At 38.6% G+C, this 25,643-nt stretch overlaps 1 protein-coding gene across 1 annotated transcript in view; it reads left to right on the top strand.

Moving 5' to 3' along the window:
* The window catches only part of GDPD1 (glycerophosphodiester phosphodiesterase domain containing 1), a 50,441-nt gene that overhangs the window by 7,719 nt on the left and 17,079 nt on the right, over positions 1-25,643 (top strand). Inside the window, exons 2-4 of the mRNA XM_036757857.1 lie at positions 6,616-6,658; positions 18,985-19,120; positions 24,318-24,363. Of these exons, the coding sequence (XP_036613752.1) occupies positions 6,616-6,658; positions 18,985-19,120; positions 24,318-24,363 (225 nt within the window). The remainder of the gene's footprint in view (positions 1-6,615; positions 6,659-18,984; positions 19,121-24,317; positions 24,364-25,643) is intronic.

Below are 25,643 nucleotides of genomic sequence, written 5' to 3'. Positions count from 1 at the left end.
ATTCTCTGGAGCATTGGGAAACTGAGTGACTTATCCAGAGTCACACAGCTGGTACTTGTCTGAGGTCTTCCTGATGCCAGGGCAGGCTCTCCCTCCCCTGCCCCTGCCTCAGCGTGCTTCCTAAATAGGGTGAATGACCCCCATAATGCAAGAGGACAATTTCGTACTAAATTGTGAAATATTGATTCAGAGAGTACTAGGAGGTCATGGGACAGAGAGATCAAAGATCAGTATCAAGTAAAATAATCTCTAAAACCAAAGGATTGTGGGCTTTACAAAGGATAGGTAGGGGTAGGTGAATAGAATTTGGAAATTGTAGGCAAATGAAACTATGGGAACTAGGATGGAAAAAGTGTTTAGCAGAATGAGCTTTTAGCTGAAAAAGAGAAAGAAAAAGGTGACTTGATTGGAACCGAGGGCATAAAGTCACAATACTCTGTAATCATACGGTGCTTTAGAATCCACGAAGCACTTTTCCTCACACAACTCCATGAAACAAGTACTGCAATTGTTATCTTTCGGTAGGTCAATCTCTCAGTCTCATTTTCTTCATCTATAAAACAAAGGCAGTATAATTATCCCAGCTTGTATTCCAGTGTTATTGTGAAGATCAAATGAAAGTATGTATGTGAAAGCACTTTGAAAACAAGTATATAGTATTGTTATTTAAGGAATAAGTACCCTGGAAACTAGGCGACTTGGTTGATAGAGTGCTGGGCCTGGAGTCAGCAAGACTACTCTGTGAGTTCAAATCTGGCCTCAGACACTAGTTGAGTGACGTGGGCAAGTCACTTAATGCTGTTTGCCTCAGTTTCCTCATTAGTAAAATGAGTTGGAGAAGAAAGTGGCAAACCACTCCAGTATTTTTGCCAAGAAGAGTTGGATATGACTGAAAAATGATTCAACAACAACAAACTCTGTCAGGGAGAGCCCAGAGTCAAGGAGACCAGCCACAAGGCTGTTGTAATTTGTATATGAGGTGATGAACACTTGGAATTGAGTAATGGCAGTGTGAATGGGAACCAAGGATTAAATCTAAGAGACATTTTGGAGGAAGAAATGGATCGGGTAACCTGATTAGATTTAGACCCGCCAATCAAATTGTCTATCTCTCACACCGTTAGCTCCCACTTCCTAAATTTTAACTTGACTTCTCTTTCTTTTTCTCCTAGTCAGTCATTCCCTTAGTTCTTTTTTTTAAGCCACTCTTTCTCTGCCTTTACTTTCCTCTTTGTCTGTAGTCAGCCATTTTACTTCTGCAGTCTCTTCTACACTTGATCGTCTCTTTCTTCCCCTTGCTATCTTTTCTGTTCTGCTAACTCTGAAACCTGGGTAACCCATACAACCTGCCTTCTTTGCATCTGCTTGGGGATCACCAAGCACCAAGGTAGAAGACATTAAATCACCTGAACAGGATCCACTACAGATTTATGCTTTCTAACCCCAATTAGGCAATGTAGCCATCTTTTATTCCCCCATCTTTTGTTGACATAAATATATATATATATATATATGCATATGTACACATATGTGTAAATATATTTTATACATATGGAGAGAAAGAGAGAGCGTGCATGTGCATGCACACAAGAGCTTACATTGATATAGCGCTATGTGCCAGGCACTGTGCTAAGCACTTTTAGTTACCATCTCATTTGATCCTAACAACAACCATGAGAGGTAGGTGGTATTATCTTCATTTTACAAATGAGGAAACTGAGCCAAACAGAACCTAAGTCTTCCTGACTGAGGCCCAGTGCCCTATCTAGTATGTCACCTAGTTTCCTCTATCACATTTACCCATTGCAACTATTTAAACCTGATCTATCCTCTCAAGCCCCAAACTCTACCCTTTTCCACCCATTTTCTCTCTATCTCTCTCCCCCCCTCCCCCTTCTCTCTCTCCCTTCCCCTTCTCTTTTTCTCTCCCTCTCTGTTCTTTCTCTGTCTCTCTTCCTATCTCCCTCTCTTTCTTCCCCTCTCTCCTTTGTCTCTTCCTTTACTTCCTTCTCTCCTTCCTTCCTATAGAATTGTCATTAGGGGATAGGGAGTGGACTTGTGATTTCATTAGTATAGGGAACTTCCAGGTGAGAAAACCCCATTTACTAATGCAGGTTGGTACCTTCTTAGAGAGTTGCCTAGTGCATGGAGATTTGATCATTGTCCCATCCCCTCTTGTGTTAGACACAAGACTTGAACAAAGATCTTTGTGACTTCAAGCCTGACTCTTTAGTCATTACTATATGCTGCCTGTCCCCAGAGCTGCTTTGAACAAACAGATCACCTTGCCCTGTATTTGGAAGCCACAAATTTCTTCAGTTTATGTTTATAGCTCAAAGATACCTTCTTCACCGAGCCCCTCCTGACCTCTGGTTTGAGAGGATGAGGTGATCCTTTACCTTGCCAAAGCTAAGTTTGTTGCCTTTACTTCATCAGCCTTGTATAACCTAGTTTTCTCTACAGTGAAACTTCCTTCAAGAATGATGAATGATGTCCTTATCACCAAAACCATTGTTTTTTTCCTTCAGTTCTTATTCTTGACTTTTCTACAATATTTGACCCTCTTGAGCACTCTTTCTTCCTGGAGACTTCTTGGAATAACTTGAACTAGAGAAGGATCATACTGTAGTGAGCATGGACTCAAGACAGAGTGATTTGGGTTCACTCCCCCAGACACTAGTTGTGTGACTGGATAAGTCATTTAACCTCTCTATGTCTCACTTTCTTCATCTATTAAAATGAGAGGGCAGAGATTTGATGGCTTCTAAGATCTTTTTCAGCTCTAAATTCAGGATGCTGTGATTCCATGGCAATATACTATACTGATTTTCTACCTACATTTCACATCAGTCCTTTTTGGTATGCAGATGTGTCTCAGATCTATTTATCTAGCCATAACTTTTCAGCCTCCAGTCTTAAATTTCCTACTGCCTGTTTATTGGATATCACATACTGAAATTTCCATACATATCTTAAATTCAACATGTCCAAAACTGAACTCATCATTTCTCCAAAAAACTTTCCTCCTCCTAACTTCCTTATTACCATCAAAGGCACCACTATCTTCCCAGTCAACTAGACTTGTAACTTAGGTGTCATCCTCCCTCTCCCACCCTGCCCACAATATCTTTTGTACTTTCTTTCCTCTGACACTGCCGCCACCCTAGTATAGGCCCTCATTGCTTCAGGCCCAAATTATTGCAATAACCTGTTGACTGGCTTCCCTGTCTCAAGTCTCTCCTCACTTCAGTTTATCCCACACACAGCTGTCAAAGTCATCTTCCTATAACACAAGTCTGACCATATCAATCCCCTATTCAGTTAAACTCCAGTGGCTTCCTATTTACTACCTTCAGGACCAAATATAAAATCCTCTTTTCTACTTTTAAACTACCTTTCTAGTCTCCTTACACCTTATTCCCTTCCACATACCCGTATGTTAGCATCTTTACTGTTCCATCTCCCAGTTCTGTGTATTTTCACTGACTCATCCTCATGCCTAAACTCTCTGTATCCTCATCTGTGGCTCTTAACTTCCTTCAAGTCATAGCTAAAATCCCTGCAAGAAGCCTTTCCTGATTCTGCTTTCCCAATTTATCCTGGTTATTTTTTTTTTAAATAGAGTTGTTCGCATCTTGTCTATAAGTTCCTCAAGATTGGAGACAGCTTTTGCCTTTCTTTGTTTTCCCATTGCTTAGCTCAGTGCCTAGTGCATAGTAGGTGGTTAATAAATGCTTTGATTTCACTGTTTTCTTCTCCAGTGCCCTATATGTAATTTTCTCCCAGGGCTCTCTCTTCAACGTTCTTTTTTCTCTATACTCCTTCCATTGTTTACCTTAACTTCAACTGTTAACCTGTGTGCTTTGGACTACACAATCTGCATATTATCTCTCCAGCCCTAAACTCTCCCCTGGGCTCTTATGTAGCATTTCCAAACATTCTCCGGATAGCTCCATCTAGATGTTGTGTTATTACCTTATGTCTCAAACAGAAGTTATCATTTTGACCTCTTGGCAGTTTAGTCTTTATCTGTTGATGGAACCATCATTCTCCCAGTGGCCTGGGCTCAGTCATGGAGGGGTAGAGCTAAGGTGGCAGAGTAAAAGGAAGCAATGCAGTTGAGCTCTAGGCCCCAACTCCTCCAAACAGTTCTGTTAAATGCACCAGACTGAATTCTGATGGAGAGATCCAGAAAAAGACACATTGGGTCCTTTGTCCAGCCCAGGTCAGCATAGGGAGACAGAATTCTGCAGACATTGGGAACAGGATCAGGTCAAGAGCTCTCCTGCACCCAGGGAGAAGCAGCTCACTAGCACAAAAGGAGGTCCAAGACCTGTCCTGGAACCCATTTAGACCCACACTGTGGCACTGCTATGGAGACAGGTGCCAGCTGACATCTTTGTTGCTCATTATAGAATCCCAAGTCTCAGATCCAGAGAGGAGTGAGAAGGGGTCAGCTCAAAGCAGAGGTGTTGCCTGTTCCAGGTAGGCATGCCTTGGGTGGTGTACTGAGAAAAGAGGAAGTTCAGAGACCATTTGCAGCATTGATATGGCTCCAGACCCCAAGCCAAGAACAGTTTCTCACTTCCAACATCTAGTCCAGCTTGCAGAGGAATAACCAAGGCAGGAAACCCAGACCAAAGGGGAGCCTACAATTCTGCTACTTGGAACCAACAGAGCTTTCCAACTGGCTGATAGGGATGGAGTCCCATAGCAGTCTCCTATTGCTCAGACCCAAACCCAGGTCAAGAACTTGCACAGCTCAGACCAGGGGGATAGCAAACTGACTTTCCCTGCATCAGATGCCTTATGGAACACTGAATGCTTGTAAGTCCCCAGCCTGTCCTTGATATCCAGAAATAACATATCATTGTACTCCAATAAGGCAGCAACAGGACCAAGCCATACCTACCCTCCAGAAAAGTGCTTAACACAGTGTCTGTTACTATACACATATTGACTATAACTATTGTTATTAGATCCAAAGTCAGGATGTAGGCTGGAAAAATAAGCAAACCAAAAAAAAACCAAACAAACCCCACCATAATGAGTTATCATGGTGGTAGGATGCTCTAGATACAACAACAGAAGAAGATAATGACTCCAAAACATCTACCATCAATGCCTCAAAGAAAAACACAGCTTGGGCACAAACTCAACTAAAATCCCTAGAAGAGATATAAAGCATGAATTAAGGGGAAAAAAGAATTAAAAGAATATTTTTATACATGGAATGAGAGTGCTTGAAAAAACTGGAAAAAGAAATGAGAAAAACTGGAAAGGGAGTTAACAGCTTGGCACAAGAAGTATAGAACCTTGCCTAAGCAACAACAACTTGAAAATTTAAATGGATTAAACAGAATCCATTGACTTCATGAGGCAGCAAGAAATATTAAAACAAAGTCAAAAGGTTGAGGAAGAAAATGTAAAATATTTCATAGCAAAAACAACTGACCTGGAAAACAGATTTTAAAAAATTTATATCATTGGACTATCTGAACACCATGACCAAAAAAAGCTCCCTAGACATCCTATTTCAAGAAATCTTAAAAGAAAACTCCCGGATCTTTTAGAACCAGAGGGCAAAGTAGAAATGGATTCCACCAGTTTTCTCCTGCAAGAAACTCCAAAATGATGTTAGTAATCTCTTCATATGCTATACTGAGTTCCATGAAGTAGGTACTATTTTTCATTTAATTTTATAATCATTTCTGTTTTCTATTGGAGGAAGACTCAGATTGGAATTATCTTCCTTCCTCATTCTACTCTGTATCATCCACTATTGGAATTACTCTGGTTTTGTCTTCATGAACAACTCTTAACTTCAAGTACATTAGGGGAAACTTGCATTTGAATACTGTGTATTGTGGTGTTTATTAGATTTTTTTTGACCAACATTTAATTATCTAACTAACATTTAATTTAACTATCATTTAATGCACTTATAAATGTACTTTGAAGCAATAACTTATGAAATCATTCAATAAGACTTTCCTCAAGAAGGTCAAACTTTGTGTGTCTTCTTGCTGTGGAGAAATTGGCTATTTCTATTATGTTGCCAGAATGTTTTCCTATATGCATATCCTAACTGTTCAAATCTTTGTTAATCTTTTGGATATTAGATATTTTGTTAACTTTAATGAATTTCAATTGTATGAGGCTATTTTTTGCATTACCTGTCAAACTTAGTCAGTTTAGTTTTAGACTACTTTTTTTTGCCTCCATGCCTGTAAAAACTTACAGAAATTAATTCCATTTAAACATTTGGTGTTTCTTTAAATTTATGCTGCGGCGTAAGCCATCTTCTTTGTCATCCCTTCTTTTACAAGAAAGCAAGAATGTCTTTGGATCATTGGAGGGCATTTTAGTTATTCTGTCTGCTAATGTTGCCTTGGCGATGTTTTAATCATTGCTTGCTCTTGAAGGCAGCTCAAGAAATAAAGTTCAATAAACATTAAACTCTTAAAAGGGTGTATTTTGAGTTAGGTTGCATTTTGATGACTATATAATGTCCAGAGACAAATTGGATTTATCTTTTTAAAATGCAGCAATTCAGACAAGAACTGAACTTTTAAGTAAAATGAATCAATGATCATTTATTTGATGTTTTTGCAGGTGCTGGAGAGAACTTGGAGAACACGATGGCAGCCTTTCGGCAGTAAGTATGTAAAATGTTTTTATAGTGGAAGAGAATTGCTTTCACCGAGGAAATAAGATAGGTGGTGGTGGTTTTATAAGACTGCTTTTAAAGAAATTTTTTATTGATGCCCTGTGTCTTTACATCAGTCATTTTCACTCTTTCCCCCACTGACCCCTCTCTTGTGACAAAGAGAAACAATTAAGTAAAAATACCCAATATGAAGATGATATCTGACAACTTACTTAGTTTTCTATCCCGGTAGTCTTCAACTTCCTTCTGTGAGAGGGAGGTGTTTCCTTATGTCTTCTCCAGACTCCAGAACCTTCATTGGTGTTTCCATTACTTTATTTAGTAATCCTTAGGTCAACTTCCTTTTTAGTGATCTTTAAATTGTTACTATTGGGTAATTAAATGACTATTGGGGAAAATTGTTCTCTTCTCATTATTTCATACATCGTTTTATAGAAATCTTCTCATGTTTCTTTGGAGTCCTTATATTCACTATTTGTTACTGCACAAAACCATTTCGTTATATCCAAATACCACAGTTTTTTTACCCCATTCCCCTGTTGATTAATACCCACTTTGTTTCTAGTTCTTTGTTACCACAAAGAGTGCCGCTATAGATACTTTAGTATGTATTAGAACTTTGCTTATGTTTTTGACTTCCTTGAGTCTATGTCCAGTAGTGGGATTGGTGGGTCAAAGGGTATGGACAATTTAATCACTTTTCTTGCATGATTCCAGCTTGAGATCTAAAATAGTTGGATGCTTCACAGCTGTGCCACAATGCATCAATATGCCTTTCTTGCCACAGCCCATTCAACATCAACTCTTATAATGTTTTTTATCTTTGCCATTTTTCATGGCATGGAGTGAGATCTTAAGAATTGCTTTAACTTCTATTTCTCTTACACTATAGATTTGGATTACATTTTGATGTGGTCCTCTATAGTTCACTAATTTTTTTGTTTTGAAAACTATTTGTTCAGATCCTTTGAATATTTTTATTGGGGAATGGCTGATTTGGGTTTTTACACAATTTTGTCAATTTAGTGCATAGTTATGGATATTACTTTTTCAGGGATATTTAATTTGTTTCAAGTATTTTTCTCATTTACCATTTCTTTTCTAATTTTGTTTTATTCACACAAAAGCTTCTTAATTTCACGTAATTGAAATTATCTTTTATATTTTATGATCCCTTTTGTCCTTTGTTTATAAGACTTCATTTTTAAAAAATTATTAAATATTTGTTACAAAGAGTGTTAGGCTTTTGTATAGCTGAAAAATTAGGAACTGTAGTTTTTCAAGCTTAAAGAAAACATAACCATGAACAAATTATTTGATGCTAATTGGTCCCAGAGGAAGAATTAAAACACTTGGTATGTTTTGTTGTTTTTTAAAAGATTATACTGTATGTCTTTCAAACTAATGAGTGTCTCTAGCCATTTGAGCTCTCTTTAGATTTTTTAGCCTTTTAAAAGTTTACTTTTATTGTTTCCTTTGAAAAGATAAGTCATAGTATATATGTTTCTAAGTACTTTACAGGGAAGTAGAAAGAGGAGACTGAAATGAAGCTCAAATGCATTGTTCCATAATTGACTAAATGGTTACTGTCAGTCTAATGAGAGGCTTATTTCCTTTTACCTTAAAAGCTAAAAGTGAATTGAAAAATTAAAAAACCACATGAAAGGAAAAGTTTTGTCTATATGAAAAATAGTCTTTTCTCGCATAATTGGTGAGTCTGTGTATTTGTACAAGTAGATACAGTAGGCCAGGAAATCTGGAACTTATTTCTGGTTTTCTCTCTGGCCTATTTAATGACTTTTTTTTTCCTTGCAAATTATTTCCCCTTTCTGTGTCTGTTTTCTTACTTGGTCCAGTGGTTCTGCTTTTCTATTTTCCAAGGCTCCTCTGAAAAAATACATTTTTTTCTACATTTTTAAATTCTCTGTTCCTTCTCTAAAACCAGGCAATTAGAGATTTTTCCCTTTGTCATTGTACTGTGAAAAACAGCTTTAAATTACTCCATCTACAATATTTACTTCATCTTTATGAAATTGCAACCCTCTGCTTATATGAGATGGTCTGTGGCCCAAAAATTTTTTCTAAGTTCTTTTATTTAAATTCTCATTATCCTTGGAAAGAAAGAAGTGATACCGTCATGTAGATTTTTAAGTGTCAAATTCTTGTTGACATTTCTTTGAAAGTTGTACTGCCTTTCTGTTTGAATAATTTCAACATTCTGTATGTTAAAATGTTTTTTACACACTTATTTCTCTGAAGGGCTTACCCCAAACTGGTCCCCATGAAATATAAACCAAAACCATTGCATTTAAGAAGTCGTTTGTCAAGATAGCAGGTTTTAAGTGGCAAATGTTGCAATGACTAGGTTTGGTCTTTGAAAATTATCATTTGAAATTCTTCCCAGCCATCAAAAAGCATCCAATTTAGGTGGGTTTTTTTTTCTTGCTAGATATAGCACTTCTAGAGTAAAACACTTTCTTTAAAAGAGCACATTTTTCTTCTTCAGCAGTACTGTTATTCAAATCAAATAGTAAGCATAAAAAAGAATTATATATAGTCTTCTCCATAAATCTTTGTATAGCTTTTTGGATTTCTTAATTTTTCTTTGAATTTTTTTCTAGTGTTTCAAAAGAAGGAAGTTATTTTAGGTTCCTTATGACTTTGAGGATGTATTTTTTTTTGAAAGATTGTCAGTTTCTGGCTTCAGAATTCTCCATAAATATAAATAAAACTGCCTTTTTCAGCTTTCCTTTTATTTGTGTATTATCTTTTTGTCTTTTGATGCAGGGGTCTTGGGACTCAAATTTCAGTTTATTGACCACTATTTTGTTTTGTTTTTACTTCTCCTTAGCATATTTAGTATATTTCTCTTAGGTTCTATAATTACAAGTCCTGTATTATATAATTATCTTTCCGCTCCTAGAAGTTAAAAGCTGAGTGATCAGGATATCGGGGAGGAGGTGAATAGCCTTCCTGTCTGCTTTACTTTGTCTGCTTTGCTGCGATTAGGTCAGGGAAAAGTTAGTCCTTCCTTGGACCAAAGGAGTCAGAAGAACTGACTTTGTCAGACTTTGCCACTTTTACTGGCTATGTAATATCCAGCTAAATCGCTTTACCTGTCTGAGCTTGCTTCTTCTTCTGTGAAATGGGAATAATTACCTACCTCACAGGGAGTGGGTGTGGTCTTAAAACCAGATAATTTATGCCAAAGTGTGACACAGAGTTGAGGGATTGATTTATTAGTTCCTGTGATGACTGTATTATTTCTAGGACAATAAGGTGGTAGAAGCAACATCTACTACCTGATGAATAACAATCAAATTTTGAATCCTTGTTGTGCGCAAGGCATTATTAACTTGTTATATATAAACATTGCCTCCCCCAGTAGAGGGAATTTTTGTTGTTCAGTTGTGTCCAACCCTCCGGGACCTTGTTTTTGGGGCTTTCTTGGCAAAGATACTGGAGTAGTTTGCCATTTCCTTCTCCTGCTCATTTTCAGATAAGAAACTGAGATAAACAGGGTCAAAGTAACTTGTTAAAGTGATTTGAACTCAGGACGATGCATCTTATTGATTTCAGACCCACTGCTCTCTCTGAGGTTTTTTGAGCAGGTACAGTTTCTCTCACACAGTAGGTACTTAATAAATGTTTGTTTATTGAAAGGTGCTGGGGTTTTGGTGATAGGTAGTCTGAATTTTTGAAAAGGCACCATAATTATCAGTCTCTGAGAGCTTAGAATATGGATGATAATAGGTGGCTGACTGACAGTTGCCTACATAGTGGCCAAAATATATGTTGTATAAATAAATATATGCTATTCAAGAGTTTTATACACTTATGTATACATGCCATCATTTACTTACAACCTCAGAGCAAACCTCTCCCTCTCCTCACATGTCTGATCAGTTGCCAAGTCTTATGGTTTCTATATCCTCTTCTCTTACATAGCCTTTGTGACTAGATCCAGGCCCTCATCCCCCTTCATCCAGACTATTTCAATAGCCCTCTCATTGATTACCCCTGCCTCAAATTTCCTTTTTTTCAATGTTTCCTGCCTAGAGCTTTCGAAGGGATATTCCTAAACTACTGATCTTACCATGCTACCCTTTCCTTAGTAAACTCTAGTGGCTCCCTGGCTGTTCTTCACACAGCATCTGATGTGCTGCTTCTGGCTCTGTTCATGCCTGGCTAGCACACTCTCCTTCTCTTCCTGCTCTTAAAATCTTTGACTTTCTTCAAAAATCAGAGCAAGAAAAGTCTTTTACTAATTCCCCAAGCTACTAGAGTACGCCCTCTCAAAGCTACCTTTTAATTAATTGTGTCTATATTATGTATAAGCTTATTTGTTTGGAGGGGCTTTTTCCCAGATCTCCTGTATAAGCTGCCTGAGAGCAGAGGCAGTCTCACTGTTTTGTCACTATATCCCCAACACACTTAGCACAGTGCCCTGTGTGCATTACTTGCTGAGTAAATGCTTGTTGATTGATTGAACTGAATCTGTGATTAAGTGTTTATGGATACTTTGTATGTTAGAGTTCCTGTATTCAAATGTCTATAGGTCTAAGTAGTGATGAGAATAGATACTATGTACCCAACACTTCAGGAGTTTTATAGTTCACATGGATGTGTGTCATCTATACACCCACTTTTGTAACCTCAGAGTCAACGACTCCCTCTCTTCCACTTTGGCAAACGGGTGCAACGTCTTGTAGTTCCTGCATCCTTCTCTCCAGATAAGGGCCCTGTCACTTCTCACCGTGACTATTGCAATAGCTTTCTAATTGGTTTCCCAACCTCTCTCTACCCAGGACAAAAATCTGTCTTCCATTCACCTGCCAAAGTGATAAAGTGCTTAATGGTTTTGTTGATACTTAAAAGTTAGGTTAATTTAAAAAATTTAATTTAATTTAAAAAAAATCTTTTTAATGGATTGGGGAAGCCAGGTGTAGGGATGTATCCCTGGGATCCCTGTTACTGAAGAAGCTGAGGCTGGAGGAGTGTTGGTGTCCAATAGTTCTGAGGTGTAGTAGGGCTAAAAACTATTGTGTGTCCAATAAGTTTTGACACAAATACAATGATCTCCCAGGAGTGGAGAATGACCAGGCTGCCTAAGGAGGGGCAAAGTGGTGCAGGAGGGAGGGAGGGAGAGGAGGAAAAAGAGGGAGAGAGAGAGGAGGGGAGGGAAAAGAGAGAGGGAGAGAGTGTCTCCTATATCCCCCCCCCAAAAAAAAACCCCTCAAAACGAAAGGAATTGGTAGTCAAAAAGCAAAGACAGGTGTAAGCAGGAGGCAATTGAAGAGGAGAGATCCCTAAACATACTAGGTTTGGAACTGGAAAGTAGGGGAATAATGTAACAGGGATCTTGTTACATTAGAGCTAATAAAACTAGGTTGTTAGGGCAGGTGATCATATCTGAATACCCATAGGGCTCCTTAGTCCCTATAGCAGTTCACTTTGAGCATGAAGGAAGGAAGCAAATTGTATTTGTAACAGCTAGAATTACAAGTGGGCATAGAATCAAGGTTATTAACAATAGGTGATAGTTTTTTGCTTTCAGTCAATACTAGCCACTATAAACTGCTGTTTATTTTATGTAACCCTTTTGAGAACATTTGATTAATAAAGTAACAGTATAACATTTGAATGGAGTTTCATTCAGAAACTATATGCATCTTGTTCAACGCTAGAGATTTTCTTTTTTTCTCAGGGAATGGTTCTTCCTTGCCTTTGGTTTCCCTAAGTTTTTTTTTTCCTCATGCCCTATCAACAAACCATTGGAAACTTAGCTAGAACCTATCTGCTTCTTAAGGTAAAGTAGACACATATTGTTGCTATTCCTGAAACAATATGAAGGTCAAATTACATTAGCTTCCAAAACTGTCCTAGATAGACTAACTTGGCTGATTTGACTTTGTTACTTCACTAGTAGAAAACATGCTAATAACTAGAAAAAATAATTTAGCTGATATTTTATAAATTATAAACTCTCACTGCAAATTTATTTACAAAGATCCTAAAATATTCATTATATTTTAGATTAAAAGAAAGCACAACTTGTTGCCTATATAACTTGCTTAGTAATTAGATTGTAGTATAATTGGTTTCCTTTGTAATCCCATGTATCTTATACATTTAAAACCATTTTGAGAAGGGATTGATAGGCTTAAACAGGCTGCAAAAGGGGTCCATGACACCAAAAAAGGGGATAATCTCTGCTTTGTAGGAACTTTTTTAAAAAAATTAGTGAACTTCTTTTTCTAGCATTGCTATTACTTTACAGTGACTTCTGGCCTTCTCTCCCATTGTCTTCCATCCCCTTTGTACCGCAGAAGTCCAGTCAGGCAAAATAAATGAATACATTGAACACATTGACAATGTATTGATGATATATAGCTCATTCTACACCGATAGATCCTCCCTGCTTTCCACCTTGGCCCAGAAGAGGTAGGGTTGCTTCATAGTCAATCCTCTAAAGCATTGGAATTTTTTTTAAAAAGTAATATATACTTTTGAGGGAATTTGGTGTGATTATAAGAAACTGTTACTTGACCTTCCCTGAATTTATAGTTCAGTTAAGCATTTAGTAGTTGATGCTATGAATTTTAAAGTATAAGCGTACCTCAGTTTCTTTTCTCACGTGTAAAATGAGAACGTTGGATTTGTTGCTATCTATGCTTCTTACAGCATGGATCTTCTAAGAAATATACCCATCAGTCTCTAGATTTTCATAAGAAGACTTCACTTTTCAATAGTAGCATTCTGTAGACAGAAAATGACAGTTTTTCCTTATGCTTAAATTCCTGCCTTAAGCTCGTGTTGGTTAATAAGACATTGATGACAATAAATCCATCTTCTTGGTGACCATACCTTAACATTTTTAGTTTCGTTTATTATTTTGTTACCTAAAACTTGGCTTTCGTTAGTTTATTCAACAATCTTTTCTTAAATAACTATAATATGTCTGTCATGTACTGTGGAGTGTGGAAAATAAGAATATATTATCATCATCTTTACTATTTTTAGGAATTTACAAGATAATTGGAAAGCTATATCATTCTGGCACTAAATAAAACACTACATAGGTGCATGATAGTGTAGTATAAATAGCATTCCATATTCCCATGTTTCACCCACACCCACATTTTGAAAAGAACATGACAAAGTTTTATCCTGAATAAGTCATACATTTTCCCCTGCTTAAAAAAGAGTAAAAAAAGAAAACCATGCCTTGAAATAGAAACTCTGCAACCAAGTGGGCTTCCCAAGGAAATGAGTTGTTTGAGCTAAAGTGCATTCTTCTTTAGCAATTGTTCAAATGCTTAAGTTAAGAACCCTTGTAATAGATGATTTGCTTGAGGTTAAATTCAGATTGACCTCTAAATGATATGGATAACTGACACCGGAGGAAAGCAAAATTCAAGTTACTTGAAAAGGAATCTTCTTAGAAATGAAATTACGTAGTAGTCATGGGGATAAAAGTTCAACCAATTAGACTATTCGGGCAACTCCAAATCCATCTAATTATATTAACTTCTAGTCCATTTCTCTCCATCTTTTCCACAAGAATAATATGAGATATTTTATCAAATGCTTTACTGAAATCTATGTAAACTCCAACCAACATTCCTCTGATATACAAGTTTGAGCCTATCGAAAAAGAAAATAAGATCAGTCTGGCATTATCTGTTCATGATGAAGCTCTGCTGGCTTTTTGTAATCACCACTTCCTTTTCTAAATATCCATTAGCCATCTTTGTAATGATCTGTCCTTGCATTTTCCCAGGAATTGGAGACAAGCTTACTGGCGTATAGTTTGCAGACTTTAAATTCATGAAGGGCATCTAGGAGCTCAAGAGTATCTCCTTACTTATTCAACAATCACGGGGCTTGTTCGCCTCCTTCTTTACTCTGAGCTTCAAACTCTTGGGGAGATGGGAAATCTGGGTGGTTAAGCCCCTAAAGAAATATAAATCATAAATGTAACTATTTTTTAGTCACTTTCACATCAGGGCCACAGCACAGATGATGACATTTCTGAAATAGTCACCAATCCTCAATATGGATAATGGTCATCTATAGTAATAGAGCTAAAAGGTCATTACCCTCTTGCATGGAACTTCTGTCCCTGGCCTGTCCCAAGGCCAGATTTAATACTAAAACTTGTCCTATACCACTATTCCTAAATGTTTGCTGGCTCACCAGCAGGAGGAAGAGCAACTGTAACAGCAGATTAAGCCAGACCCAGACTGAGGCACAGTCCAGTGCTCTCTGTAACACTCCTTGGAGACCAAGCTTCACTATTCACCTGCCACCCACTGTTAACCCAGGGAAGTCCCTTTTTTCAGTTACTGCCTATATAAGAGAAAACAGTTCACACCTTCCTACCCCACCTCTTCTCTGATCCTCATTTTTCTCTGCCTTACACCATCCATATCCTCAGGCCAACCGTACCCACTTCTTTCACTGTGCCCTCTGAAATTTGAGATCCTTAATGAACAAACCACTTGATACTAGACTTCTTGCTCTTACAGTCCCCTTATTTAGTAGGTGTCACTGAGACCTAGCTCCCTTCTGATGACATTGCATCCCCACTGTCTAGAAGGTATCAGCTGTTCCTCCTCTCGCATGCCCTGCCACACATGGCAAGTATGCATTCCTTTGTCCTCGTTTTCACTTTCAGACTCTCTCTTTACCTCTATTGCTCAACAGCTTTTCCACCTTTAAAATACACTCAATACGCTCAATACAAATCGTGTTGGCTGTTGCATACTAATCCCCAGATTATTTTTCCTCCTTTATCAGGAAATTAGCACCTTGCTATCCTTTGCAAACCCTGACCAAGTTTCACAACTGTGTTGAATTCATGTTCTCCAACTTCAGCTGGGCCTTCATTGCAGCACATCTTGGCCTCAGTCTATCTTTCTAGCCTCATTGGATCCCCTCCTGGATTGATTCTTTTGAGTAGGCAAACTAGGCCATCTTTTGCCTCAGTTTTTACCTAGCCTTGAATCACTTAATGGGTGTTGCCTCAGACAAACTGAGACCTGGGAAAGACCTTAGCTTAAAAAGGCCAAGGTCTCCTATTGCGTCCAGGGACATCTCCTATGTCTTGCCACTGGACTCAGGTGACTCTGGAGAGAGTGAGGCTGATGACTTTGCACAGCCCTGCCTCACTTAAATCCAATTCGCTTGCAAGTCAAGACATCACCCTCCTGACCTCATTGGCCATCTTCCAGAATGAAGGACAATAACAACAACAAAGAATCAGCTGGGGTTGGGAGGTAACTCTCCTGTCCATCTTTTCCCTGTTTAAGTTAGGGGTGGTCTAGGCTCCCAAGGAAAAACCAGAGGTGGATGGGGGAATCATGACTGGGATGGTTTTGGTTTTTTTAAGCCAGGATTGCCAGAGGCAGCTGGAATTAAGGAATTAACATTCCTTAATTGCAAGAGAAGGGCAGAATTATCCACACTTGAAGGCCAAACCCCCCTTTTCTAGCTGTAGCCAATTGTGGCATTCCCAATCACCCAGAACTCCTTTTTTGTGTCCCAATAAAGGGACACTTTCTACTCCCTTTGGGGTCCCTGGCCTTTTAGCTAAGATGGCCAATGTTACCCACTTTATGAACTGTTTATGAGACACTGTTAATACACTGTTATCTTACCCTGGAGAAAACTGTCTCAACCTGCCTTTGTTGCAATTTTACTCAGCACAGTGGCCAGAGAGCCAGAGGTTAAATGGGCTCCTATTTCAGGGTATCCTACCAGGTTCTCCTTCCTCCACATTGCCCTTCCCCCACTTTCAACCATGAAATCATTCCAATCTAGTTCTACCAAATGACCCTAAATATCTTAGGTCAGTCCTGGCTCAGGATAGTCTGTTGGTTCAGGTTCAAATCTGGAATAAAATGAGTCACTTAACAGCTACCGAAAGGAGGTTTACACCTTGGCTTGGAAGAGGCATTCACCAAGCATACAGCATTGATTTGTTTGGGCAGTTTCTCTGTGGTATTTACTGTAGTGATATGCTAGTTAGAAGCTGTGCCAACCCTCAGAGGAGGTTCTGGCTCCTGGTACATTGTCTTCTGTGCTGAGGTGACCTGGAAACTATGACAGCAGTTCATGCTTAGTCACCTGGACCAGTTAAGTTCTGAGGATGATTTTATTAACTTTTAATGAAAAACTAGCCTAGCTTTCATCGGATAGAAATTGCTCCAATGTCACACTGCTAACCACAAAATATTAAAGAATCATGAGGTGGGCCTACAGTATTCACAGTGTATTTTCATAGATTTATAAAAAATAATGGACAAAATGTGAAGCATTTCCAGTCCATACTGGTGGAGGGAATACCCATAATAGTGACTTCATTGAGCCATTGGAATATTTAATGAATACCTACCTTTGTTGTTTGAGACACTATGCTATGTGTTGTGGGAGTGTAGCAACAATCCGGCTACCAGCTACTGTGGTTGTGTAAAACCAACAACAACCAGCACATAGAAGGTCTGCTAACACAGGTTCTTTGATCTGCTTAACTAAGGAAAGCAATGTTAAGGGATTAACAATCTTACTTTAATCAAACACATATATATAAACTCAGTTCAGGAGGAAAAGCTAGCACCCTGAACTTCAGAGCAAATACAAACAAATTACAAACATACACAATATAAACAGACCAAATCATAATTCATAGTTACCAGGAAAGCATCAACATCTGGGTTGAAAAGCTGGGGAGCTCTTAACAACAGCTTTCCCATAGTCACACTCCACTCTTCCAGTGACTGAGAGCCCCAAAAGTCAAAGGCCAGCCTTGGATCTTATATGCCTGAAGGATTCACACGTAATCAGCGAAAGGGTGTAAGCCTGGGGTTTGGCACCTAGTTAGCAAAAGGATGTGAGCCTGGGGTTTAGCACCTAGTTAGCAAAAGGGTGTGGGCCTGGGGCTTTGTACCTAGAAAGGCTTAATGAAAGGCATTTGATTACTTTAGCATTTCTAAAAGAGAAAATAGTAAAGAAAAAAAAAAAAAAGCCCCACCTTAATTGCCAATACAGGGAGATATAGAAAAAAAGAGAGGTATAACTACAAGCAAACAGGATAGTCCCTCAAGAAGCTTACATTCTAATGGGGGAAGACAACATAAATTGGAACTAGAAGGGGAGGGGAGGGGGAAGAGGGTAAGCAGGGCTGCTGGAAAGGCAAGAGAAGTCCAGAGTAGGTTGAACTATGAGTGGAGTGAGCATGGTCGAAAGCCTCTCCTAAAATGATGGTCTGTGTGGCAGTACTTTGTTGTTGTTGTGTCGTTTCAGTCATATCTGACTCTTAATGACCCTTTTGGGGGTTTTCTTGGGAAAAATACTGGTCCATTTCCTTCAGCTCATTTTACAGATGAGGAAACTGAGGCAAATAGGGTTTGTCATTTGACTTTCCCAGGGTCACACAGCTAGTAGCTATCTGAGGCTAGATTTGAACTCATGAAGATGAGTCTTCCTGATTCTAAGTCCAGTGCTCTATCCACTGTGCCACCTAGCTGCCTGTGTGGAGGTATTTACCAGTATTTTCTTGAAGGGTATCAAGTCTGGAAATAAATCAAAATCATGAGTTGAGTAATAAAGCATCTTTAATTGAGATAACAGGGTAACAAAACTGCCACCCTGGGGGATGTCCAATGGATTTTCCCAACCAAAAAGACCCATGGAAAAGTTTTTATAGTTTTAGGAGGAGAAGGGGAAGAGGCAGTATGAAGTAGCAAGGCCTGATCATGAGACCTCAGTGGCCCTTGGCAATCTGGGCAAGGAAAGCCACATCATCCTGACTGTTTTGCCCTTCATGCCATGAATCCCAATGGAGAGGGGCAAGGACACTAGAAGCTGAGGTCCAGCTTGAGCTGGGCTTTCCCCACAAGGCAAACTCTGGGGAGTGGGAGGAACCTAGGATGTAGTTATTTGTGTTCATACTGTATTCCATCAGTAAAACTTAAGCTAACCATGGACAAAGACCAAAAGTTTTTTCTTTGTTTTGCTGAAGTAAGAAGAGAGGAATAATAAATGTTCGATCAATTTGAATTTAAAAAGTTCTTCATTTGTCAATTAAATTAATTTTTAGCTAAATAGCTAAAAGAATTTATGGACTATTGAAGTGATATTTGATTATTATCAGACAGGTATTTAATACTTCTACTTTTCACCATTTTAATTCAGTCTCGTAATATTCTTAATATTGTATCTGAGGCAAACGACCACTTAGATGCTTCCCATTGATTGTTAAAACTCTTGGTGTTTCCAAGATGACTTTTTTGGTTTGTTTTTGGCTCTAGCGCAGTTAATATGGGAACTGATATGCTGGAACTGGACTGCCATATCACAAAAGATGAACAAGTGGTCGTATCCCACGATGGGAATCTGAAGAGGTCAACTGGAATAAATGTGAACATCTCTGACCTGAAGTACTGTGTAAGTAAAAATGCATTCTGAGCATATGCTTTGGGATGGCATGATTTTAGCATTAATGAAGTCCATTAAGCAATGAATGGTGAAAAAATGAGGAAATATCACCTGGAGCGTAAGCATTTTATCCAATAGAAACTTATACATTAACTTCTTGCCAAACCAGGCTAATAGTTGTTTCCGGAACTTAACAGGCCATTGCTAGCATCTTTGTCTTTATGTTGCCATCTGCCATATGTCACTTGCACTCAGTACCTTCCTTTCTCCTCTTTGCATTTCAGAATCTCTGTCTTCCTTCAGGACTCAGCTTAGGTGCCACTTCCTCAGCAAAGGCTTTCCTGATTCCTCCTGAAAGGCTGACTGTCTTTATCCTCCTTATTTCTCCACATCTGGCTAAATGCCTTGAATATAGCACTTAAATTCAGCCAACATTTAATAAGTGCCTATTATAACTGAGAAATCCTACTAAGTGCAGAAGATACAAATTAAAGATGGTCTGTAGCCTCAGGGAACGTATTCTTGGGTTTGGGGATGAATGATTAACATATGTTAGAAGGTGATTAAGTAGCTTGGCCTTCACCAGACTGAATGACTGGAGGAATTTAAGGAGGGAGGAAACCCCCAACTAAACAGAGAGGGATTAGGGTGAACTTCTGGGAAGAAGGGGTAGCATCTGAGTCAAGTTGAAAAGGTTGGAAAGGGATTATGTTACACACACACAGTAGGGAAGGTCAGGAAATCATTGTGAGTGGAGAGGAGGGGACAGATGTTAGAACTATTGTGAAGTTAGAATTGACCTGATTTAGCATCTGATTGGGGTAGGAGGGACTGAAGAGAAAGAAGAATCAAAGAAGAAAGATTCTGAAGTTTTGGGTTTGAGTGACCAAGATAACCCCTGGTACCACTGTAGAGGAAAAGTGATGAGGTCAGAGTTGGGAGAGCTGGTTCATCAAATGTGAAAGAATTCACTTAGACCTTCTCTATAGCCATTGGGAGCTTTATTGACACAAAAGCAGGGGGCCTGAGATTTAGCAAGGAGCTACACAAAGGCACTGAGGTAGGGAAGGAACCAGACTTATATAGACAAAAAGCTATACAGCCTGTAGGATGATTTTAGGATTTCTTATGGGGGTTGAAGATTAAGGGATAGGATAAGTCTTATGTGATAAGGACAGCAATTGACACAAGATAAGGGAGACATTTTATGACCCAGGGTGGATCAGGAAACCAGGAATTCCATGGTCCAGGATGGAAGTTATATGGTAACTCAAGATAAGGGGAGGAGACTAGGATGACCTCAGGCTCAGGATCGGCCTCACAAGGTCCTTAGGGATCCACATCAAAAGTGTCTTCATGCTGGGAATGTGCTGCTTGACTAAATTACTCTCCCTTCACCACCATCCCCATTCTGCTGCAGACTGAATAACAAAACCTGACTCAACTACCTCCTTCCTACTTAGGCTGAATACATAAAGCCTTGTTATTGACAGACACTCTAGATGTTCTCAACCACACAAATGTTGTCCCAAATGTTTGACAGCATAAAACTAGGGACTTTCCACATCATCTTTCCCATAGAGACAGGCTGTCTTATTCAAATGCCATAGAATGCTACTGATTGGCTACATGTTCTGAAAAAGCCAAGCCTGTACCCTAGCAGGCTGATATTGCTACCCATAAGTGACTTCCCTTAGTAAGCTAATTTAACTTATTTCCCTTTCATTCAGTTTGGCTGCTGTCTTTATTTGACCTTCTGTCTTACAGATCCACTGGTAGGTGAATTCTCCCTAAGCTCTCAAGGAATCCAGGCTGAGAAATTCCCTAACACTATTAACACAAATAGGAAAATATGAAGACAGTGAGTTTCATTAGGAAGTTTTGTTTTAAATATAATGAGTGTTGGTGAAATATGCAAGTGTGAGTCTCCAGTAGATAACTGAAGATCCTGGTAATGGGCTCAGAAGAGAGTTTGAGGCTAAAGGTATAGATGTGGAAATTCTTTGCATAAGGGTAACATTTGAAACTCTCGTAGTAGGTTGCCAAGGAAGAAAGTGAAGAGAGAAAAGAGAAGACAAAGGAGATAGTCTTAGGGGGAGGCATGCCCCCCCACACTTAGGGTGTTAGGAAGAGGAACAGTGGGAATGATTAGAGTTAGCAGAGAAGCAAAGAGAGAGATGCATCACAAAGGCCAAGAGAAAACAGTATCATGAAAGAAGAATTGGTAAATAACAGGAAGTGACAAAAAAGTTAAGGAATATAAGAACTGAGAGGAGGTCTTTGGGTTTGATAATTCAGAGTTCATTGGAAATCTTGATGAGAGTAGTTTTAGTATGGTGGGGTAGAGATGGAAGCTAGGTTTCTGGGGATTCAGAAGTGAGTGAATTAGGAAAGGGAGGCAGTGAATATAGATCAAGCTTTTTAGAAGTTTGGCAGGGAAGGAGGAAGTGAAAGAGCAGAAAATACTTTGAAGGGACAATTGGATCAAGGGAAGAGATTTTTAAAAATTTGTTGTTTACTAGACAGTGTAGAGTTTATCATGTTTGTAGGTTAAGAAAGAGCTCGAGAAGGCAATAGAGCATAGGATGGGTGGTTGGTAAGGAGGTGGGCCACTTCATCCTCAGGCTAGAGGAGAAGACCATGGGAAAAGGCAAGTGTGGTAGAGGGAAGGTGAAGAAGCTCATATTGGAGGAACTCTTCAGTCTTCTTTGTGAAGTAGAATCCGTGGTCATCATTTGAAAAGGGGCTTGAGAGAAAAGATTTGGAAACCACAGCTGTGGGTGATGTGAGAGGAAGATAGTAAGAATAGTAAGATTGCCATGTAGCAGTGAAGCCCCGCCCCACCCACCTAAAGGTTTGAAAGCTTAAATCTAGGGTGTAGTATACTCAGCACACTTTCAAGCTTTTCTCTGGCATCTCTCTAGTGCTCAGGAGTAGTAGAGAAGGAAGATAGGTATATGTATACTCACAGTAGGCAACTGGTGCTGGTCATGAGAATGAATCCCAAAATCTGAAATAGTTTTAGAAAGAAATTTATTTGGTTATTTGGTAGAGGTAGAGGAGAAAAGCTAGAAGCTCCCTCCTCAGTCTAAGCAGGGCTTGCTTTATGTTAGGGTTTCATAAGGAAATACCAGCATTTGAACCCCCTGTTAACTTGATAGCCTTAATAGCTCTTTTGTAGAGAGCTGTTTCCTGGCTGGGAGATGTATATTGGTAAGCATAAACATTCAAATTAAGGTCAATTGAGATGTAAGCATGAACATTTAAATTTGGGAAACCCCCAAACCCAAGCTTCCTTGGGTGGGATCCAAGCCTTGCCTGCTGTCTTCACAGCTTCCTGTGAAGGGGCACATCTGAGATCAGCCAATTTCTAGCTGCAACAAGCTAAGTTCAAACAATATTAATAAATAAGGTTTTCTGAACAAATATAAAATATCTCCCCACATTTGTGCAGTAGAAACAATGGAAGGTTAATGGGGCAGAGAATGAGGGATGAGAATGTCATTGAAATGGCTGACCCTTGCGGGGCAGGGAGGGAATAGTCCAGTGAAAGAGCACTGGATTTAGAGTCTGGGGACCTCAGCCTGCTGTTCATTACCTGGGTGACTTTGGCTAAGTCATTTAATCTTTCTGGGCCTTGGTTGCCTCTGGAGGGCATCATACTAGATGACCTCTGAGATTCTTTTAACTCTAAATCTCAGATCCTAAGACCATGAAAGGAGAAAATTAAGCCAGAGAAGGGCTAGAACACAGAGCCTGATGGTTGTGATGACTTTGAAGAGGCTGTTCAGGACAGCTGGAAGATGGAGGATGAGTGCTTTTGATGAGTAATTTCTAGTGATGGCAAGGTCAGGGCTTGGCACTAATTCAGTGAGTGATAAAAGTAGAGGGGCAAATAGGAATTGAGGTTAAGGAGCTGAAAGTTCAGATTGTTATGAAGATAGCTAAGTCACCAAGAGCAATAATGGAACAAAAATGAAAATGTGTCTGTAAGCCAAGTGATAAAGTCACAGAGGAGTGAGTGTAGGAGAATGTCATAGAGGTTGATAGATGTTAGAATTAAGAATCCAAAAATATAGTTGTTTTAATCTGATCCTTGTGAACTTCACAGGTTGGGAAAGTTCTCGGGTGATAATGATCATGGCAAAACAAAGGTCTGTAAATAGCAGTAGGAAGTAATATGTAACCAGCACCTTCTTGATGTATTCTAGGTTCAGTGAACAAATGTGGATTTCTTTTTAAGAAATAATTTAATGAAAATTACCATGTTCTCTAAAACAAAATTTGTAAAATAAAATGTTTAAAAAATAATTTAATGAAAATTACTGTGTCTTCTAAAATAAAATTTATGACTTCTTTATCTAATTGTTTGGAATTTCCTGTAGTAGGTGAGAATCAGATGAAACTTCCTATAATTTTAATTCTTAACTGTAAAAAAAAAAGACCAACTTTTAATAGTACTGTCGAGTCCTAAAATAAATCAAAGCCATGAGTTGAGGAATAAAAGCCTCTTTAATTGAGATAACAAGGTAGCAAACCTGCCTCCCTGGGGGATGTCCAGTGGATTTTCCCAACCAAAAAGACCCATGAAAAAGTTTTTATAGTTTTAAGAGGAGAGGGGGAGGAGATAGGTGAGGTAGCAAGGTCTGGTCATGAGACTCCAGTGGCCCTTAGCAAAATGGGCAAGGAAAGCCACTGCATTCTGGCTGTTTTGCCCTTCATACCATGAATCCCAACAGAGGGGGCAAGGACATTTAGAAGCTGAGATCCAGCTTAGGCTGGGCTCTCCATGAATTAAACTCCTGGGGGATGGGGGTGGGGTGGGTGGGGGAAGGAAACTACCCTAGGTGTGGTTCAGCTCAACCTAATCAAGAGTAAATATCTTAAGAGTAGGAATGTGAGGACATTACTGAAATTCTGACATTACAAATCATTTAAGTGAATGGCAAATAATATTGCATTTGGTATTAACAATTTCTGTCCTTACATTAATAATTTTCTATCAGTACGATAGGTTGTTTACTTTGGCATTTTCATTGGTAGACAGAAATAATCTTTAGGGAAATTTTGCTGAGAGATGCTATGTATAAATAAATATTCTTTATCATTAAAGATCTGTTATATTTTCCTAAATTACTTTGCACCTTATTTGAAAAAACTAGACCAATCTTTTTCCTAAAGCTAACATTCTCTTCATCTTTTAAAGGAACTCCCACCTTACCTTGGCAAATTGGAGGTAACATTTCAAAAAGGTAATATTTTACACTGTCATCTTAAACACTTGTGTCATTAATGTGTTCTTTTGTATCTAGAAACAGAAACAAATATTTGCTCAGTAATGATTCTAGTAATGTAGATAAGCTGTCAATGACTTTGGGTGGAGCCTCATGTATTGACTGAGTTATTGGACTGGGATCTCTTGCTTCTGCAGAGTGAAACTTCCAGTTCATCTAGAAGTAATTAAGCCCAGAGAAAGCTGATTCATTCTATCCAAGTTTGCCTAGGGATTATTGTGCCCACATGCCACATTTTGTTAACTTATAGGAAGAACATTAATTGTCAAATAAACTGAGTATCATGTTGGCCATTCAATGCATTCTCTTCCCACACTTTGGGAGACTACTAAATTGAGACTGGAAGACTGCTTAGTGAAAAAAAAAATCAGTTAGCAATCACATATATATGAAACATGTGCTGGACACTTGCGCGAGGCCCTGAAGATACATGAATGAAACAATTTCTACTCATAAGGAGCTTAGATTCTAATGGAAGAGACTCTGAGTACATATAAAAATATATACAAAATAAATATAAAGTGAACAAATAAGTTCATATACAAAGTAATTAAATATAAGGCAGTTTGGAAGGGAGGGGATTAGCAGTTGGAAAAATCACGAAAGGCTTCATATTGAAGATGATTCTTGAGCTGCATCTTCCCCCCATCATCCCAACAAAAATGTGTTTATTTTTAAAGTGAATGATGTTAGCAGATACCGAGTTCTAGTATTCCTGAGAATAGAGAAAAATGATTGGAAAACCATAATAGACAAATACTTCATAACATTTCAGATTTAATTATTTTAGTGAATGTAGTCACAGAAGAAATACTGAATAACAGCAATATATTCTTTATTTTTTGTATGTGTTCACTTGCATATTAACAAGATACCTCTATTTTCTAATGTAAACTCCTTGAGAATAGGGATTTACTGAAAAGTGCATAAAGTTTGTGTCTTTTCCAGGACCTAAAATCATGTTTGCTTTCATGAAATGATTTTTTGGTTTCTAGACAGAAGTGAACCCTCTCTCCCTTAAAATCTAATATTACATTGTGGTTCTTTTATATAGTCTGTATTCTATTCGAGTTTATGTCTTATCCTTGCTCCCTGACTAAATTATAAATTCCATGAGGAAATGGATAGTGGATTATACATCTATAGATACCCCTCAAGTCCTGACAGTGTGCATTCATTCCACATAATTCATGCTCAAGAAAAGCTACATGAATTTGATTATTTAATTGAACTTCAGA

Source organism: Trichosurus vulpecula, chromosome 4 (assembly GCF_011100635.1).
Source record: "Trichosurus vulpecula isolate mTriVul1 chromosome 4, mTriVul1.pri, whole genome shotgun sequence".
NCBI lineage: Eukaryota > Metazoa > Chordata > Mammalia > Diprotodontia > Phalangeridae > Trichosurus > Trichosurus vulpecula.
Note: the sequence above shows the minus strand (reverse complement) of the source record. Positions and strands in the feature narration are given on the sequence as shown.